General features: G+C 55.9%; 1 protein-coding gene across 1 annotated transcript; it reads right to left on the bottom strand.

The window, feature by feature from the left end:
* Positions 1-3,260: 3,260 nt before the first annotated feature.
* On the bottom strand, positions 3,261-14,337 carry LOC138102651 (serine/threonine-protein kinase pim-1-like; the record flags this gene model as incomplete). The annotated part of the gene is made up of 6 exons (XM_069000372.1): positions 14,289-14,337; positions 7,191-7,333; positions 4,768-4,842; positions 4,600-4,650; positions 4,028-4,394; positions 3,261-3,373 (listed from the first exon to the last, which is right to left on the bottom strand). Coding segments are annotated over exons 1-6 (798 nt in total), but the record flags the coding sequence as incomplete, so codon positions are not given.
* Between the last annotated feature and the right edge of the window lie 471 nt (positions 14,338-14,808).

The following is a 14,808-nucleotide window of genomic DNA, read 5'->3' as shown; positions in this document are numbered from 1 at the left end:
ACACAGAGCTGGGAAACAAATGCCCTGGCTGCTGGCTGACAAGGTGAGTTCCGCCAGAGTCAGAGCTCTGTGGGAAATCTCTATCCATGCCTCTCCTTTGAATAGATCCGCACACGGGGTGCCCAGGGACGTGTCCTGTATGGAAAGGAAGGAGTGTGCCAGCACCGTGACTGACACTTTCCCTCTCCATGTGTGTTCCACAGCCATGGGTACACAGACGTGATGGAAAGCCTGGTACAGCCAGAGCATTCTGTCCCTGCAGAAGGGAGCGCGGCGGGTGGGGGCGGTTGGTGGGCAGCGAGTCCCGGACAGCGGGCGAGATCCGGCTCCACAGGTGCCAGGCCCTGCTAAGGCTCCATGCCGCCTCCTCGGCAACAGCAAAGACCTTCAGCCGTGTCACTGCCCAGAGGGGCGGTGCTGGCCCGGCCGCACAGCTCGTTTTCCCCACAGGTTGCAGGAGATGAGAACACAACGCTTGCAAACACCGACTGTGAGCCACAGCTCTGGGTGCTCAGCGTTAAGCTCAGCTCTGGGAGCGCTGCACCAAGCTTCAGGGGATGCACTGGGAGCCCGGCTGGGCTCTGCCCTGGGGCCATCCTCCAGGGACAGCTGCAAACAGGGAGCATTTGGTTGCCACAAAGAGCCAAGCCACGGCTGCAGGGGAGCTGCTCCGGCTGCGGCCTGCACTGTTGTGTGCTGTGCTCTGGGGCTGCTGCTCCCCGCAGAGGGGACTGCACTGGCGTGCCAGAGGAGACAGAGAAGCTCCAGCTTAAGCCTAACTGGGCTGGGTGGCTGGGCTGGGAAGGGTGGCGAGGGTCAAGGGCATTCACAGAGCTCATCCTGCTCTGTGAAGAACGAGGAAAAGGGAGTGGCAAGCCAGCAGTGAGCAGAGCTGAGGCCTGGAGAGCAGCTCTGAATGACCCCCAAATCTCACCAGACCTCTGAGACATTGCTGTTCTTCAGCCAGTGACAGCATGAGTCCCTAAACCTGGGGCTCACTCTTCCTCGTGGCCAGGGCCATCAAGGAAGGCTACAGTGCAATGGGGACTGCGGTGAGCTGGGAACTCACTGGGGGAAAGAGGGAGCACTTGTGGAGCAAAAGGCAGGTGGGGGAGAGAACTGCTCAGAGAAGAGCTGAGCTTCAGCTTGAGCAAGCTGAAAAATGGCATTGGGGGTCATCCCAGACTGATTTCATTTCAGAAGTTACTGAACAAGTTTGTTATTGGGGGGGTGTCATATTTTCCCCTGGAGGTGCACGCTCTGCAAACTTGAGCTGCACTGCCGAGCTACTCAAGCACGTCTCTGCTGCAGGTCACGGCGTTTCTTCTTTGGCTTCTCGTGGCCCCGGGGCTGAGCCGCAACAGAGCCTTGGTGGAGCCCAGAGCAGCCTCAGCATCCACAGAGCCCGGCTGCAAGGAGAGAAAACAGAAAGCACCCGTCAGCTGAAGGCTCCCGTCCCCCTTGTCCCAGCCGCCCGCAGTGCCCAGGCCGTGCTGGCCGCGCTCAGAGCGCTGCCCAAAGCTGCCCAGCATTGCTGCCTCTGGCAGGAGAGCAGGAGGGCAGGACACGTGCCCAGCCTGCAGCCGGCCGTGGCACAGCCACCTCCTCAGCAGCTGCCCAGAGCAGGATGCTGCTGCGCTCGCTGCCGTCTCCCAAAAGCCCTTATCCCAGCCGTGCCAAGAGGACGGGCACCCACCTCACGCCTCCCGCCGCCAGAAGAAAAGCTGCTCCCAAACGGTGTCCTCAGCCCTTCTCCAAGGGCACGTCCCATCCACGCCACAGCTGCTCCCAAGCACTTTGCCATCCGGACCAGACAGCACCTAGAATGCTTCCTTTGGAAAAACAAACCATAAATCAATGAAAAGAGATTACAGACAAAAAGGGAAAACAAGGAAAAAGGTAGAAAATCTTCTCTCTGCTGGGGCCTTGAGGAAGGCCCAAGCCCGCCATGCGAGGGAAAAACCCACCCACAGGCCAGGGCAGCCCACGCTTTCTGCCTTCCCCCTGCACTGCCCCCAAAAGTCATGCTGAGCCCAAAGCCAACAAGGGCAGTGGAGCAGCCCAAGCCCTTTCTTGCCTGCAGAGCAAAGCAGCCCATGCACAGCTTCTGGTGTCCAACCTCTGCTCCCACCATGGGGCTTTGTTTGTGTCGGGCTGGCTGCCCCAGCCCCAGCCCCAGCGCGGGCCACGGTGGGTGCTGGGGGCTGTTGGCAGGGCCAGGAGCAGACTCCCAGTTCAAAACCAGCCCAGCCCATCCCCCCAGCCCTGCCAAAAAGCAGCTTGGCAGCCGACTGAAGAATTGGTTGCATCCGCCCCAGCAAAGGGGGAAACCTTTGCTTCCCGGCCAGGCTGTGCAATGCACAAATCTGGGAGCATCCCCCTGCATGTGGACTCATCTGCAAATTCGCTGTGGAGCCTGGCTTTGGAGAAGGTGCCACAATTGAAGTCCATCATCTTCAGCTTGCCAAGCGGAGGAAGAGCTTGTCATCCTTGATGTCACCCTCCATGTCTCCAGCAGCAGCCGCACCTGGCACAGCTTCTCCAGGGGCTCCTTCTTCCCTGGGGCTGGAGCAGGCTGTCAGTGCTCTGCCCAGGGCCCCGGCTGTCGCTGAAGCAGAACAAGCAAAAGCAGCTGGCATGGGGGCCACCAGTGCTGGGAAGAGCAGCTCAGCTCCAGCAGCAGGGCTGCGCGTGCCCAGCTGAGGAGCCCTGCGCAGCGATTCAGGCAGGACAAAATCTCTGCCTTTCTTTGCTGCTTCCTGCCAAGGCGCATGTGCAGCTGGAACTTACCGGCTCCCTGGGTCAAAGCGTGCGTGTGGCTCTCTCCCTTCTCCTATGGCACATGGATATCCTGCATCCAAGGATCACAGGACAGGTCTTCTAATGAGGGCCTTTCCGAGGAGAGCACGGATAAACACCGTCGGATGAGATCCTGGCACTCTGCGGAGAGAAAGCAGAAAGCGCCAGTCAGTTGCAAAAGGCTCCTGTCCACTTTGCCCCACTCTTGCCATGGCCAGGCCGTGCTGCGTGTGCTCAGGACTGTGCCTAAACTTTGCCATCAATTCTTTCTTTTGGAGGAGAGCAGGAGAGCAGGACATTGCCACCTCCTCAGCAGCTGCCAGTGCAGGATGCTCCTGAGCCCGCTGCTGTCTCCCAGCACTGCTATTCCCCCCGTGCTGCAGAGACGAGGATCCACCTGGAGAGAGCCGTCGTGGGAGCGAGAGCCGGCCCCAGGTGCTGTGCCAGCCCCTCCTGAAAGGGTGCTCCCCGCAGACCATCTGGTGCAGCACGATGCCCAGGGACCAGACGGTCGCTGCCTCGCCGTGGTACCAGCCTAACAGGGTCCATTCCGGGGGGCTGTAGGACGGTGTTCCTATGGAATAGAGGTGGAGTTCTTCAGGGGGACGCTGCCTGCTCCCAGAGCCTCGCCCCAGCATCCCTGGGCATGCAGGGGCCGCAGCAGCGGCACGCGGCGTGACCCGCTGCCCTCTTGCCAGCACCTAGGACTTGCGTACAAACTGGGGGTTGGAAAAGAAGCCACTGGTGTCGCAAGAGGGCAGCGGAAGCCCTGGCAAGGCCCGAGCATTCCATGCAAAGGAAAAACCCACTTGGTGCTGGGGAAAAACCACGCTTTCATCCTCCCTGCCTGCACTGCCCCAGAAACCATTCTTAAGCCAAGGCAAGCACGGGCAGCAGAGCAGTCCGAGCCCTGTCTCGCCTGCACATCAAACGGGCTGGAGCACAGGTTCTGGGCCCCCCTCTCTGCTACCCCCACCCACGGGTGTTTCTGTGACGCTGGCTGCCCCAGCCCCAGCGCCAGTCCTGGGCAGAGTGGCTGGCGAAGGCTGCCAGCAAGGCTGGAAAATAGCCCTTCAGCCAGCGCCGCTCAAAAGCAACTCAGCTGAAGACTCCGGCTGCCATGACTGGCAGCAAAAGGGAGAATCCCCCCTGCCACAGCTGGCTTTGGGCTGTGAGATGTTGGGCTGTGAGATGCTGCTACCAGGAGCCTCCCCCTGCGTGGGCTCACCTGCAAAGCTGGTGTAGGCTGTGGCTTGCAGGTAGGTGCCACAGCCAAAGTCAATGAGCTTGGCCTGCCCGGTGGCCAGGTCAACCAGGATGTTCTCCGGTTTGATGTCCCGGTGCAGGACCCCGCAGCTGGTGCAGTGCCGCACGGCCTCCAGCACCTGGCGGAACAGGTGCCGCGCCACCTCCTCGCACAGGAAGCCCCGTGCCCAAATGAAGTGAAGGAGGTCCTGAGACCGCTCCGGGCGCTCCAGCACCATCACCACGTTGTTGGGGAGCTCCAGCCACTCGTGGAGCTGGACGATGCCAGGGAAGCCAGCGGACACCTTGTCCAGCAGCACGATCTCCAGTGGTGCTCGGGTGCCGTCGGGCTGTGGGAGGAGCACGGTGCTGTCAGCGGAGCTGATGCCGTGCCGGGGCTCGGGAAGCCCTCAGCCAGCCGGGGACGGTCTGCGCGCTCCGCTGGCCCCACGGCCGCTCTCCCTCGAAGTGTTCTGGCGGCTTCCACCCTGCCGGGCCTCGGCTCATCCCCGCCCGTCGCGCCCCGGCTTCTCCCGCTGCCCCTCGCTCACTCACCAGCTCGCCCCAATGGCCGATGCGGTTCCGCGGCACCCGTTTGATGGCCACCTGCAAGGCAAGGGGAGCAGCGGGCTGAGCTCGCCGCCCGCCGTGCCCAGCCCCATGCTCCTTCTCCTCCTCCTTTGCCCCCCGCCTCCTGCGCCCGCCGCCGGCCCCGCCACTCACCGGGGCGCCGTCCGAGAGCCGCGTGGCCGCGAAGACGCTGCCGAAGCCGCCGCGCCCCAGCAGCGAACCCAGCCGGTAGCGCTCCTTCAGGCCCTGCTGCGCCTTCCGTGCCCGCGAGACGCGGCCGTCAGCGCTCGGCCCGGGGCCAGGAACGGCCCCCGAGCGCCGCTCAACCGCCCCGGGCCGGCCATCCCCACATGGGGGCTCTTTTGGAGGGGCCACCGGCGGCTCGGGGCCGGCGGCCGCGCTCAAGAGCGGCGGAGCTCGGAGCGGGGAAGACGCTGCGGAGGCGGCGGGAGCGGCCGCGCCGCCTGTGTCCCCGGCGGGCCCCGGGAGGAGCCGAGGCCGGGGCCGGGGTCGGGGTCGGGGTAGGGGTCGGGCCAGCCGGAGCCAGGGGCTGGCGATGGTGCCCAGGAGCCAGGCACTGATGCCCGCCCAGCAGCGCCACAGCCAGGACGGCGAGAGCCGGGCGGAGGCGGGACCGCGGCGGGACGCCCGGGGGCGGGGAGGGGGCAGCCCCGCCCGGGGCCGGGGGCGGGCCGGGGGCATGGCCCGGCCGGGCCTGGGGAGAGGGAGGCCGCGGGCGGGGGGGTTGGGGAACGAAAGGGAGAGCGGGAGAGGGTGCGAGACACTGGGAGAGGGAGAGGAGGAGCAGGAGAAGGGACGCAGAGGGTTCGTGGACTCGCTGCTGCCGCTGCTGCCGCTGCTGCTGCTGCCGCTGCTGCCGCTGAAGCGCTGGGAGCGTTTGTCCGCGTGTCCGTGTGTCCGGTGCCCGTGTGTCCGTTCCCCCCCGCGCGCCCCACGGCCGAGCCCCGCGCGCCCCGGGGCAGCACGGGCCGCTCCGCTCCGGGGCCGAGGCGGAGTCCCGGAGCATCTCTTCCTCCCGCAGCCACACCAAACCCGCTCGGCCATTGGGAGCAGTTTTGCACACGTTTCCCTTTGAAGGGCTCCTCTCTACCCCCATTTCCAAGGAGTCTCCCTGGGGTTTTGGCACCTGCAGCGACAGGGCAGCGATTGGGCTTCAAACTGCAAGAAAGACATGGAGGGGCTGGAGCACGTCCAGAGATGGGAATGGAGCTGGGGAAGGCTCTGGAGGACTTCTGAGGGGCAGCTGAGGGATCTGAGGGGGCTGAGCCTGGAGGAAAGGAGGCTCAGGGGGGACCTGGCTCTCTCCAAGTCCCTGACAGGAGGGGGCAGCCAGGAGGGGTGGGGCTCTGCTGCCAAGGGAAAGCACGAGAGGAAATGGGCTCGGGGGAACTCTTGGGGTGGATGGTGGGGAAATTCTCATCCTCCGTGTCTCGACAAAGGGGGAGGGGGACAGGGGTGGGGCACGACCTGGGGACACGGGGGTGGTGACGCTGGGCTGGGGATACGGGAAAGGGCACGGGAAGCCAAAGCCCCGCTGAGCGCTGGCGCTGGGCTGGCACGGGGTGAGCCGGCAGCAGGGCCCCGCAGCCCTGAGGGACTCGCCCTGACGGCCGGGGAGTATTGATCCTGCTCTCTAAAAAATGAGACTCAATAAAATATCATTAAAAGGTGCCTCCTTCTCCTTCTCCTCCTCCCCCATCCTTTCTCCTGCTCCCCCCGGGCCCAGCGCCCACCCTTGGCCCCCCGTTTTCCCAGCGCGGTCGCATCCCGCGGGAGGAGCCGGGATGGAGCCGGGATGGAGCCGGGAGAGGTCGGGCTGGGGCAGCGCTGGGCTCTGGGCCCGGCCTGGGCGCCCCCCACGCGCCCCCTCCTCAAATTCCCCTGGCGGGGGGCGCTGGGAGCGAGGGGGGGGCGCAGGCGGGGTCCGGGTGGGGAGCGCTGAGCGCTGCGGGTCTGCCTGGCAACTGGTGAGTCACCAGCGCCGCGCGCTCTGATTGGCTGAAGGTTGTTCAACGCCTTCTCTGATTATCTGATACTCGCGGGGGATTTTGGTTGGTCGTTGGGGGCTGTGGGGCGGCTTAGGGGGGGGTCTCTGCGCCTTTGGGGTTCGCTGGGTGCCGATTTTGGGTTCAGGTGCCTCCCAAGGGCCCCCCGGGGGGGGTGACACACGGGGGTCCCCATTCTCGATCCATCCTGGGGCCGGTTCTGCCCCCTCCACTCTCGGTCCCGCCGCGGGATCCCCCAAAGTCCCTTCCCACTGTTCCCCAATAAACGAGACCGGGGCGAAGTGGGAAGCCTTCCTGGGAACACTGGGAGCAGCCGGGCAGGGGCAGAGTGACAGCGGGGCTGGGGGGGACACACGACCCCCCAAAATCATCGCCGGGGATGGGGCGAGGGGTCCCGGCCGGGCCCGAGGCCACGGGGAGGGGCTGCGGCCGCCGGAGGCTCTGGAGCTCTGTGGGCAGAGCAAAGGGGGTGACACCGGGCGGGGGGGCCCCGGGGGACCTCAGAGCTCCGGGGGAGGGGGGACGCGACCCCCGGGCCCCTCCCGTCACCTGCTTGCGCAGGTAGAAGCCGAGCCCCAGCGCCAGGAAGACAAAGCCCAACACGAAGCCCCCGATCCCCGTCATCATCTTGGGGGGCGGAGGGGCAGCTTTGGGGGGGGTGGACGGCAGAAGGATCCGGGAAACGGCGGCGGCTGCCGGGAAGGGACCGGAAAGGACTGGGAGAGAATGGGATGAACTGGGACAGAATGGGATGGACTAGGACAGAATGGGACAGGAGGATACACTGGGACCAGGATCTGGACTGGGCAGGGCCAGATTTGGAGCACCAGGGATTATACTGGGATATATTGGGACCACACTGAGGGCTACTGGGAACATACTGAGGCCCAATGGGTGCTGCTGGGATATACTGGGAGTGATTTGCATAATACTGGGAATGACTGGGATTGTACTGGGAGTGACTGGAACCCCAGTGGTGGTGAAAGGGCACAATTGGAAAGATGCAGGGGGCAACTGGGATCATCCTGGGAGCAGCGGGTCCATACTGGGGTCATACTAGGATCATACTGGGAGTGACAGGATCATGTTGCAGTGACTGGCATAGTGCTGGGAGTATCTGGGATCATACTGGGGGTGACAGGAATCTAACCAGACTCATACTGGGAAGTTACCTGGAATCATACTGGGGGTGACTGGACTCATACTGGGATCATGCTTAGAGCAACTGGGACCATGATGGGACAAAAGGCAACATAGAGGGACTGACTGGGAGTGGCTGGGTTCATACTGGAAGTGACTGGGGCTGTACCTTACTCCTACTGGGAGGGACTGAGAGTGAAAGGAACCATACAGGACATGTCTGGGAACAACTGGGACCATGTTGGGGACAAGTGGGATCTTATTGGGAATGACTGGGAACATAAAAGCTTGAGTGGAGTTTTTATCCCGTGGCATTCCTGGGGAGCAGCGGCAGCTCCGCGCCCCCAGCCCGGGGGGTGGGAGCAGGGGAACCGCTGGCAGCATCTTCGGGGCACAGCCGAGGGCTGGGGGGCTCCTCCCCCAATTCATTTTCTCTGCCCAATTCAAATCATCCCCTCCCATTCAAATCCCCTCCGTTCACATTTTCTCCCCACCATTAAAGTTTCCTTGCCCCAGTTCAACTTTTCTCCCCAATTAAGCCCTGAGGCCCCACCCCATCCCCGGCTCCTCCCAGCAGGACCCGGCCGGGACCTTCTGGAAACAGCAGCGGAAAGAGTTCAAAAATTCCTCATTACTTCCATCGATTTCCTTGGTTTCCGGGGCATTTTCCTGTGGCTGCTCCAGGCCAAGGCTGAGGGGTCCCCTCGGGCTCCAGCCCCTTTCCAGACCCTTTTTCCAGCTCCTTTCCTCAGCTGACCCAAAGCTGCGGATTTTGGGGAGCAGGAAGAGTCGCTCTGCTCGGGAGTCCCCGCAGTGCCCCAGGGAGGCCCCGAGGCTGCAGCGCGGTTCCCTCCGGCCCCTTGGAGTGTTTGGAATCTCCAACTCTCAGCAATCGCTGTCCGTGGCATTCAATTCCCCCTGCAGGGTTTTCCCCCAGTCCGGCTTTCTTTCCAGAGGGTTTTGTGGTTTTGCTTCGAGCCGGGGCCTGAGGGCACCGGAGCGGCCGCGGGTGCCGGGGCAGGAAGGGCCAAGGGAGTCCGAGGGCCTACACTTGGCTTTCCCTGCTAAGGCCTCATTCTTCCTTCTGTAAGCTCTACAACTGGCTGGTTGATGTGAGCTGTCTAGGAGATGGGGAAAACGAGATGCTTTCAAATTGGGGGAATTACCCTGGTAAATCACTGTGTTGCCCACCGACCACAAACACAAACCAATAGAGAGTCAGTTTATGCGGTGCTTTATTCAGGGCCCGGGGACCTGGGGACTAGTGTCCCAAATCAGGCTTCCCAAAGGCCTATCGTTTCACTCAGCTCTTTATACAGTTTCAAACATTGGCACACATACAAGATTTAATCTTCAAAGTAAAACATACATCACAAGGATTAACAATTGATAATCATACCCTAAGCCATATATCTTCATGGTTGTCTAGTCTTAGATAATGCTCAACGAGCTCCTACCGCTGAAATCCCCCTTGCATGCAACATATATCAACCCAGAACAATTTACTTTTAGACAGGTTCACCATGCCCAGCTAATTCACTATTCCTAACCTCCCCACCCAGTACATTCCATTCCTGTTTCCCCAGAGAACTATTTCTACACCTGAGGCCTTACAGCCTAGCAGAGCCTTAGCCTTACTACTTCTAAAATCCAATATCCTATCCTTTTTGTAACAAGTCCCCCCTTTTGAGCATCCTTCGAGCTTCTTCTGGGTTCGCAAGGATGCTCAACAATTCATGTCGCTGTTTCGCGATAAGCAGGAGGTGGAACGGCTGGTTCTGCCAGGACTTCTCTTCGCATTATCGCCTTCATTATTCGCCGAGTATGTTGACCTTCCTTGACAATCATTCCTAAAAGACACTTATATACTATTAAGGCAACTAAAATGATTATAACAATCATGATTCCATATTGTACAATTGAGGATATCCATCCGGACATCCGAATTCCCAGGGAGCTGAACAGTTCTCCAACCCAATTGTGCTCTGCCTCTTTCTGAATATCATTCACCTTTCCTTCAATCTGTTCTAATTGACTTATATCCTTTTCTACTTCTTGTGTAACATTCGGGATGTGAATGCAGCAATGGTCGTCTCTACCATGCAGATATCCACATACGCCATGCTCCTTCAACAATATCATATCTAGAGCCATCCGATTTTGAATTGTCATTCTAGACGTAGCTTGTAACTGCAGATTTAAGTCCTTGAATCCCTTCTTGGTCACAGCCGCTAACCTTTCTGTTTGTCCCAACAATTTGTACAACATTTCCCTGTTTCGATATGATGATATTTGTGCAAAGAGAGATTCTAATACCCACCCAAATTTAATTCCTGAAGAAGGTTCATGCCAATCTTCCCCTTCTTCTAACCCTATGTCCCCAATTTCCTGACTTATATCTCGCTTATGTCTTATTTGTATTTCTGAGGCCGTTGATTTTGTCGATTTCCAGAAAGGACAAAGAGTTGGAACTCCTAAAGTAATTTGTGTAGTTGGACCATCTACCGGCATATGAGTGGTCCAATGTCCATGACCCATTACCCAAACTAAATTTCCTGGAGCTCGGATTGATGTAGTTTTACAGTTTAACTCTCCTTCTGTATTTTTGTCTTTTATCGTGTGGTTATATCCCCTACATTCACAGCCAAATCTCAAAAGTACCTTTACCGGCAGTAGACTCACAGACTCACTTGGGCTGTCACAAGTGAAGACCTCAGTGCAATTCCAATCGGTCATCCTAGGTGCATCTTTCCTCCAACTATCCTGTCCTTGATAGGTCTTTGAGTAAGTTTGATTTTTCCGTCCCTTCCAATGAATACGCCATTGAACTGTTCCTATATAACTATAAGTTTCCAACAAACTAGGTCCCCAGATTGTCTGCCATTGTTCCATGGTAGTTGTGTTTGTAACATTCTGGCATATTATTTCAAAATATTGTTCAGTTGCGGGGACTTCTCGCGTTTGTCTCTCATCGTATTCACACCATCCTATTCCACGGAATCTTCCGATTTTGGTAAATACAGCATTCGGAAGTTTGTAACAATCTACTTGGTTCCCCGGGGTTTTCCAGTGTTTCCTTATCACATTTGTCCGATTAACCAATTTAGTTCGGATCCTAATCTCCTGGGTACAACTTAAGGTAACTGTTCGATTAGATGCAGGCATGTCTGGAGCTGGTATAATTCCCCATGGTGGTATAGGATCTCCCGCCGCATGGGGCAAAGGCAGACATGCAGTGATTGCTGATACATTTTGTGTTTGCCCAAAATCCCTAATTAAACCCACAATCAGATTCTCTGGTTTGGTTTGGATTTCATCCTCTGGTACCTGCCGAGTCACCCTTATTTTTTCAACATAAACACTAATCATCCCGGTTGCCCACCAATCATCTCGAGCAACCCAACACCAGTATTGTCCATTATCTTGCTGTTCTAGGACCTCTTTAATTACTAACACTATTTCTTGGGGTTTTCTTCTAATTTGATATTTCCCTTGAGCCACCAAGCTTTGTCCTCCAAACCACCATTCATACTCAGTGTAGCTTTCGGTTGGTATCCTACATCTTAAAACCAAATCCTGCCCTTCCTTTGCGTTATATATTTCCTGTTCAGGCTTGATTCCTCGCTCCTGTTGTAATACCACTTCTACCTTCCTGACCCCATAACCTCCACTATCACCACAAACGATAACACAAAGGTATTTACCCTCCGATCTACCAATCTCTGAGTTCGTTATATTCAACCATCCTCTGCTCTCATTTCCCTGCGTCCACCAACTTGTCCCTTGTACCTGTGGATTCCACATTTCCTGTGTCGTGTTCCATTTCCACCATTTCATTCTAATCTGTTTCTGACACCCTGTCTCAAATTTATGAGTACATTTTATTCTGAGAGGCGGTCCGTCCCACATATCTACTTTCCCATTTGGGAGATTCACCTGGACCTTGTTTTCCGGTTCTGTTTGGGAGATATTTAAAATGTCAAGATTTACGAATCCATAATCATAACTCCCTTTTATCCAAACTACACAAGCGTATTTTCCTGTTCTGGCCTTTGTTATATTGGATATCTGCAGGGTAATCCTACCTTTTTGCTGCTTCTCATCCCAGACCGTTTCTACTCCTTTATCTGGAATTTGATTCTTGGTGATCCATTTCCATTGTGCCCTGACTCTGTCCCATCCAGCTCCCTGATCATCGACAAACAAACATGTAAGATTTACATTTGAATTCTCTGGTACCCACACCCTTGATTCAGGTATTGTGATTTTAACAAAGGTTTCAACAATTATTATTTTACTCAAGAGTAACAATGACAGCATTAATTTTTGGCTTTGAACACCATTCTGGTGGGAGATAGGGGTTCCACCGACCATCGGGAGGGGACCTTTTTGACCCGTGTGTAATGGATCCAGCTGTTGATCCCGTCGACCTTGACGGCGGTGTAAGTTGTCATTATCACTTGATGGGGGCCGTCCCATGTTTCCTTCAGAGGCTCCACCGACCAGTTCTTCACGTAAACTTGATCTCCTGGGTGAATATCGTGAGCAGGAGTGTCCAGAGGTAACGGTCGATTCCACTCCAGCGTGGATCTCAGTGCTGCAAGGGTCTTATTTAAAGACAGAACATAATTTACAATCATCTGATCCCCGATTACATGTGGGTCCCCTTGATAGGTTACAGCATGATATGGTTTGCCGTACAAAATTTCATACGGACTTACCCCTATCCTTTCTCGTGGTTTAATCCTAATCCTCAGAAGGGCTAGAGGCAATGCTTGGGGCCACTGTATTTTAGCTTCTTGACAAATCTTTTTAATTTGATTTTTCAGAGTTTGATTCATTCGTTCCACCTGACCACTAGATTGAGGTCTCCAGGGGGTGTGTAAGTGCCACTGAATTCCCAGAATAGTAGAAACTTCCTGCACGATCCCTGCAGTAAAATGTGGTCCTCTATCTGATGATATTCCTAAAGGAACCCCAAACCTTGGAATAATTTCCTTGAGAAGGGTTTTCACTACCTCCTTGGCCTGGTTCGTCCTGCAAGGGAAAGCTTCGGGCCATCCCAAAAAGGTGCACACATAAACTAGTAAGTACTTGTATGCCTGAGATTTTGGTAACTCGGAAAAATCTATTTGCCAATAATCCCCTGGTTGTGGCCCTACACGTATTTTCCCCATTTGGACCTGTCTTCTAACCAGCGGGTTATTTTTAATGCAAATCGGGCAGGTGGCATTTATTCTTTTGGCCATTGTTATCATCGAATTAGAGAGTACTATTTTCTTTAGATATTCTACGAATGCTTCTGCACCACAGTGGAGTTTGTTATGTTCAGTTTCCATGACTACTTTCATCAATCCTACTGGCAGTATAACTTGTCCGACCGGTGTTACATACCATCCTACAACATTCCTTCTTGCTCCAGTGAATTGTGCCAACCGTTCATCCTCCGGAGAGTAGCACGGTTTCTCTTCTAAATAAGGTGCAGCGGGATTTTCTCTTGTCGGTATCAGAGCCATTTGAGTCCAGACCAATCTGGCTGCCCTTTTCGCAGCTTCATCTGCCATCCGATTCCCCTGAAATTCTTTCCCGGAGTCTGCTTGATGACCTCGGACATGCATGATCGCTACTGCTGTAGGTAAGTGTACAGCTTCCAACAACTGGATTATTACTTCCTTATGTTTGATCTGTGAGCCTTGAGAGGTCAAAAGTCCTCTTTCTTTCCACAAAGCCCCATGGATGTGAACCACACCAAATGCATACTTTGAATCAGTCCAAATGTTTACTTTCCTGTCTCTACTAAGGACCAATGCCCTTACCAACGCCCATACTTCTGCTTTTTGCGCTGAAGTTTCCGGAGGCAGTGCTTTAGCTTCCACTATTTCTTGGAGTGTCACCACAGCATACCCTGCATACCTGGTTCCATGCTCCATAAAACTGGATCCGTCCGTGAACAGCTCCACATCAGGATCTGCCATCGGGACATCTTTCAGATCTTCACGGCTGGCATACATTCGATCACCTCCACGCAGTCATGCTCCAGTTCTCCTTCCTCTTGGGTAGACCTAAGGAATTCTGCTGGATTGAGATGGTTGGTTATTTTTAATTCAACATCATCTTGTTCCCGCAACTGAGCCTGGTACTGCATCATTCTGCTGGAGGAGAGCCAATGCCCCCCTTTTTGTTCCAAGACGGCTATGACCATGTGAGGTACATATACCGTGATGTGTTTTCCCAGTGTCAGCTTCCGTGCCTCCTGAATTAGGATTACCGTAGCAGCCACTGCTCGCAAGCACCCTGGCCACCCTCCGCTCACCATGTCCAGCTGTTTCGAGAAGTACCCCACGGGCCTCTTCCATGACCCCAATCGCTGTGTGAGTACTCCTAAAGCTAATCTCTGCCTTTCATGCACATACAATTGAAAGTCTTTTGTCAGGTCAGGCAGACCCAGGGCGGGGGCCTCTTTGAGTGCTTGCTTTAATTCCTGAAAGGCCTTGTGCTGTGTCTTACCCCACTTGAATTCGGGTTCCTTGATTGTTTCGTACAGTGGTTTGGCCATGAGTCCGAAATTCGGAATCCACAGGCGACACCAGCCGACCATTCCTAGAAAAGATCTTAATTCCTGATTATTTCGTGGTACAGGGATTGCACAGATGGCTTGAATGCGATTCACCCCTATTCTCCTGACTCCTTGTGATATTTCACATCCCAGATAAATTACCTTCTGTCGCACCAGCTGCGCTTTTTCCTTGGATACTCGGTATCCTGCCTGACCCAACATGTTTAATAGTTCAATTGTTAACTTTGAGCACAGTCCCCGCTCCTCTGTTCCCAGGAGTATGTCATCCACATATTGTAAAACAACATAAGAAAAAGGAGACTCTTTTACCTTGGTAGTTTTCCATTCCTCTAACTCCTTTGCTAGCTGGTTTCCAAAAATGGTGGGTGAACACTTAAATCCTTGTGGCAACCTGGTCCATGTTAACTGTCGCTTGCGGTGAGTGTCTGGGCTTTCCCATTCAAAGGCGAA

Source organism: Aphelocoma coerulescens, unplaced genomic scaffold (genome assembly GCF_041296385.1).
Source record: "Aphelocoma coerulescens isolate FSJ_1873_10779 unplaced genomic scaffold, UR_Acoe_1.0 HiC_scaffold_97, whole genome shotgun sequence".
Taxonomy (NCBI): Eukaryota; Metazoa; Chordata; class Aves; order Passeriformes; family Corvidae; genus Aphelocoma; species Aphelocoma coerulescens.
Note: the sequence above shows the minus strand (reverse complement) of the source record. Positions and strands in the feature narration are given on the sequence as shown.